This window comes from Ursus maritimus, unplaced genomic scaffold, assembly GCF_017311325.1.
Source record: "Ursus maritimus isolate PB19 unplaced genomic scaffold, ASM1731132v1 scaffold_35, whole genome shotgun sequence".
Taxonomy (NCBI): Eukaryota; Metazoa; Chordata; class Mammalia; order Carnivora; family Ursidae; genus Ursus; species Ursus maritimus.
Window position 1 is genome coordinate 8,358,109 of NW_024426119.1, and position 5,597 is coordinate 8,363,705.

At 50.4% G+C, this 5,597-nt stretch overlaps 1 protein-coding gene across 1 annotated transcript in view; it reads right to left on the reverse strand.

Moving 5' to 3' along the window:
* EHD4 (EH domain containing 4) overlaps nucleotides 1-5,597 on the reverse strand; it is a 79,138-nt gene that overhangs the window by 50,381 nt on the left and 23,160 nt on the right. The window contains exon 3 of the mRNA XM_040620493.1: nucleotides 20-117. Within this exon, the coding sequence (XP_040476427.1) occupies nucleotides 20-117 (98 nt within the window). The remainder of the gene's footprint in view (nucleotides 1-19; nucleotides 118-5,597) is intronic.

The following is a 5,597-nucleotide window of genomic DNA, read 5'->3' on the forward strand; positions in this document are numbered from 1 at the left end:
GGGGGGGGGGGGCACTGACCTCGGCTGATGCGCTGCTTCTCCCCAGACAGGATGCCGGGACTGTCGATGATGCTGATGCTCTTCAGGACCTGATTGGGCAGCTGGGAGCACATGAATCTGGAAAAAAGGGATTGAAGGTGGGATCAGGAACTGCACATCTCCAAGCTCGAAGGAGCTCCTTGGCCTCTCGAGCTTACTGACACCGTCCGTAAAGCGGGGACATGCAGGGGATTGACAGCACCTCTGCTGGTCCACAGGGACCCGACCTGGACCAGGGGGCAGGGATGGGAAGGAACCTGCTGCTCCCTGCCACCAGACCCTTAACTGTTAATTTTGATCTTAGCTGATATTTACCGAACACTTAGATATTTTACAAACACCATCTCATTTGCGCCTCGTAGTAGCCCCTTGAGGAAGAAATTCCCGTTAACGTCAGAGAAGTAACTTACTAAGCATTACTCAGAGCTGGGCCTTAAACCCACGTCAGCCCGATCCAAAGCCCATCAGCCTCGCCCGCCCCTTCTCCGTGCTGCTCCTTGGCCAAGCGTCCTGGACTACTTCTCCCAGGCACACCATGCCCCCTTCGGGGTCACTGCCCCACTGCGCTGGAGTACCCTAAGCTCCCTGTCCAGCCACGCTGCCCGCTCCCTAGTGTGACCGTGGAAGTACTGGGGCCTATTTTCACTGTTGCCCGGGGGACTCAGCATCCAGTCTGGTGCGCATGTGGCTGCAGGCCCAGCATGGGGCAAGCACCTGTGGGCAACACCCCAAATCCTCCAGGTGCCTCATTTCTTCCTTCTCATCCCGATCCCCCTGCAGTCAGCTGCCCTGGCTTTAGCTTCACGGAAGCAGAATGGCGTGGGAGGAAAATTTGGTCTTTAGGTCAGCAGACTGGGTTCAGGTTCAGCTCAGCCTTTGCCAATAATTTGCTGTGGGACCCTGGACAAGGGCTTCCCAGCTCTGGGCCTGTGTCCTTATGTGTAAATAGAGACACTTGGATGGGGACCGGTGAGGTCCTTTTTAGCTTTAATAGTGAGTAACACCAGAGTAGCAGAGGGAAACACTTTGATACTTTCACCCAGACAGCCGAGCCACCCAAGGTGGATCTCCAGTAGGTACTGAGACTTTTTTTTTTAAGATTTTATTTATTTATTTGACAGAGAGAGAGAACACCAGAGGGGAGAGGGGGAGGGGCAGAGGGAGAAGCAGGCTCCCCGCTGAGCAGGGAGCCCGATGTGGGGCTCAATCCCAGGACCCTGGGATCATGACCTGAGCCAAAGGCAGACGCTTAACCAACTGAGCGGCCGGCCGAGGTGTCCCGCTGAGTCTGTTTTAAGGCAAAAACTATAGAATGCCTCTCCTCTTCCTGTATTGTAAATGGCTAACTTCTGTATCTATGTGGGCAGAAAGCTGGAAAACCCTCAGTGAAAGCTCAATTCTTCCATTCAGTGGAACTGGTGGGATCACTCAGAAAGTAAATATGCTGGGAATGCAGGACAGGGCGGCCACGCCAGCCTTCACAGTGCACACGTGGATGGCACAGTACCCCCCCCCCAGCCCCGCCAGGGTGGGGTCATGCCGCCCTCCCCTCTCCTCCCCGGGGCCAGGGTGGGGTCATGGCCGCAGGGCCGGGGGTGGGCAGTCCTGAGCAAGAGGTACAATTAAGGACATTTCAAAATAGCTTTCTTTGAAGGTGCTCAGGACAAGTTTCCCACACATTCTTTCCTATATTTTCAGGTCAGCCCAGGGAGACGTAGGAAAGATATGATCATTTTGCAGCTGGAAAAGTTGAAGCACAAAGTAGTCAGGACATCTTGAGGTCGCACCACGAATGCATGGCTGGCTGGAGACGGCAACCTAATATTTCTGATGTCAGCTGAGTAGAACTCAACCCATAAAGTTAAAAACCTCACAATGTTAGAAATAAAGGGTCAGGTTAATTTAAGAGAACCCCTCATTTCTGATTTTCTCGGGCCCCTCATGCACCCTCCAGACCTTTCCATAAACCCCACTGCCCAACACTGGGAGAGCAGATCTGTGAAAATGAAGCACAGAGAGATACCAAGCATTCATTCTTTCTAAGTTCACAGAGAAAAAACCACCACATTCGATGCTCAGAGCTGAGGTAGGACCAGAGCTCTGAGCACATCAGTGGTAGACCGTATTTCTTGTCAGTAATGATTCAGTCTCTTATCACAGTCCCATCCTTTTTAGTAGACAGCCTGAGACATTTGACAAAGCTGAAAAATTGCATGTATGTGAAACTATCTTATGTAAAGTATTCCTGTGAGAGATTGACCTTTCTCCAAAACCACAAGCTCACACTCAATATCAATTTTTCCAAAACACAAAAACTCTGGATTCTAGTGTGAACTTAACAGAGGGGTCCAAAACGTATAAACTGTCCACTCTCTCTCTGCAAAGTGACAAACTTTCAATAACTCGCATGCCTCCTGACACAACAGCAGAGGCGAAATCGGGCGAAATCTGTATGCCACAAAACAAGATGTGGTCAGATGTGGTGAATGTGGTGACCTGACCACACAATAAACAAGGGGGCAGGCAGGGATAACTGCAGAAAAAGGGGAGGAGGGGGAAGAGGAGGGGGGAAGGGGAGTGAGGCAGGGGATGGGGCAGGGGAGCAGGGGGAGAAAATGGTGGGGAGAGGAGGAGGGAGCTCACCGGGGGCATCCTGAGAGGGGGTGGCTGGGTTGTGTGTGCAAAACTGGCCTACACTCCATGAAAGAAAGCAAGGAAACCTGGGGGGTGCGGGTGGGGTCCGGGAGGGGGTGGTGAGGCAAGGGAGGACAGAGCACAAGTCCGCTTTCAGACCCCTGTGTGGGGGCAAGCCTCAGGCACGAGGAGTTAGAACCACACATACGTTTTCTTAAATAATTATATTGTAATCAGAAAAAACCCGAATGCAATGCTGTTACGGCGATCCTGTCTTACTTTTGCGCTCTAAGAAAGGAAGATGAAAGGCAAGGTTCTTTATTGGGTGTATTACAGTCAGCCCTAGGTCAGGCTTTTCTTGCTCGTGTTTGTGTGCTGAAATGTTTCCAAGCACAGATTTGCTCTCCCAAGATGGATTTCCTCCCCCTTCCCAGGCCGACTAACGTAAGCGTACCCGTGCCCTCTGCCTTCTGCGCGTCTCATGAACCGCGCAGGTGAAGCCCAGGAGCCAGTGTCTCCTCACCCAGGGCTGCCCTGAGGCATCTTGTTCTCTGATAAAAGGAGGGGAGGATGGGCACAAACTCTGCGCTTGACCCCCATTCTCTGCCACTCCCACACCCAAAGGAAGCTCAGGGGTAGCAGCGCAAAGGGGGCTGGATCAAGAAATCGTCCGGGCTGTACGGTCCTGCTGCATAGTAAAGCAGGGAGGTGAGAGGGGCAGGGATTTTAAAATTGCCTCTAAATGCTAACATTCCAATTTGATGACCAACATTTCAAAAGAACCAGGCAGTACCTCCACGCTGCTTTTGATTTCCGAACAAGGCAGTGATATCCAGCAGTGACAGTAACAAAATGGCACATTTACTGTCCACCTACTATGTGTCTAAACACTGCTCTAATCACTTTCTGTATGCATTTTAACTCACTCAATCCTTGCCACAACCTGAGAGGTAGGGGCTGTGTGCTGCCATTTACACAGGAGGAGACTGGGGCACAGAGGGGCACATACCACAACTTGCCAAGTCACACGGCTGGTAAGTGATGGAGCTGGGATGCTAGCCCAGCGGTCTGGACTCGGGCCGGGGTTTTCGACTACTAGGCTGCTACCACCATTTCGTGCATCTGGACCACTACTGTGCACCTTATCACAGAGGGCAACATCCCCCGACAAGGGAGTGACGTGCCACAGCCCCGGAACTCCGCACCAGAGGCTCCCTTGTGACGTGCTCAGCCCACTGCTGGAGGGTAGAGGTGCCAGGAGTCAGAGGACCTTGCTCACTCACACTGCGAGCTCTAGGGGTCTGAGCAATTCTGCCAGCCCGAGAACTCCCACCTTGTCATCAGGTTCAGATAACATCGGATGCTTACAAGGGACAGAGTATGGTGGCAGCTTCAACCCCGGTTCATAGACTGATTAGAGAGGGACCAGAGAGCGCACATGACTTCCCAAGATGGCACAGTAAAGAGCGCACGATACACAAAAAGTCTCTGACAACCAACCCACAATCATTATCATTACATGGTCCTGCCACAAATGGCGGATCGGACCTTCCACTGCCCAGGTGGAATTTAATTTCACATCCAGACTACAAGAGGCCACAGCTAACCCCTCAGATCGAATCTTATCGCATCACTACTTCTACAAGTCAAGGGTGGCTGAATATTGGCAATTTCATTGGTGCAACCCAAATATGTACTTTTCTTTTCTTTTTTTTTTTTTAAAGATTTTATTTATTCATTCGACAGAGAAAGAGAGACAGCCAGCAAGAGAGGGAACACAAGCAGGGGGAGTGGGAGAGGAAGAAGCAGGCTCCCAGCGGAGGAGCCTGACGTGGGGCTCGATCCCAGAACGCCAGGATCACGCCCTGAGCCAAAGGCAGACACTCAACGACTGAGCCATCCAGGTGCCCCGCAAATATGTACTTTTCTAAACCAAAGCCTCTCTTTCCTGACTGCCACAGCGGGAACAGCAACGCACGGGTGCTCGGAAGGTCTGCCCGAGTGCAGGGGATAAAGCTGGTTTTCTGGACTCTCAGGACCGGGACCGTAGAGGCAGCTGCCAGGGAAGAATGGTGGTTCATGACCTGGCAGCCACCACAAATCCTGAGGTTAAAGATTAATGAGAAGAGCTTCGGGGGGGTTTGTGATGGATAAACACACCACAAAACGAACAAATAAACCAATAGAACCAGTTCATCACTCAGATTAAAAAGAAAGTAACAGATTTGCTGGTGATTCTTGGCAAAAGCCTCTTTCCCCTCCATCTAAATTAGCTGATGGAGCCCACACGTGTCTGGACTGATGCTGGATGCTTGTGGGCAGTTAAAAAAAAAAAAACAACTCCAATGGGACTAAGTGACTGTAATATGTATATAAAAAAAGCCTATTACTAAAGCTTTATTTAATTACAGAGAGGTGAGAGATAGAGTATAAGCCCAAAAATACACAAATGTATTCTATTACTGCTAAGTCTTCACACCAACGTGAGACAGTGGGTTTGTATTTTACCATCGCTGTCATCAGTCCTGGCTAAAAGGACAGGTGCATTGGAAGTACCATTCAGATTCCTTCAGCTCGACAGAAAGTTTCAAAATTTCAATCCCTAGGGCCACTGGTTAAAGTCATTTTTCAAAAGGAAACAGAGGTAACGAGGAAATGAGATTAAGAATTTCTTCTGTGGAAGACTACCATTTAAAATTAAACTAGATCCTGAACTAAACACAATGCTTGCAGCTATCTGGATTAAAAAAAAAAAAAGACTACCATGTTTAGAAAAGTAGAATGAGGGGAAACATAACATCCAGTTCAAAAGCAGATTGCTGGAAGGAAATGTCAGAGCCGGTCCTGACACTTCTGGAACCAACCAAGATCCGCGGTGCCTCCAAGGCCTCGTGCCCTGGGAGCTGCGGGTCACCCATTCCCCG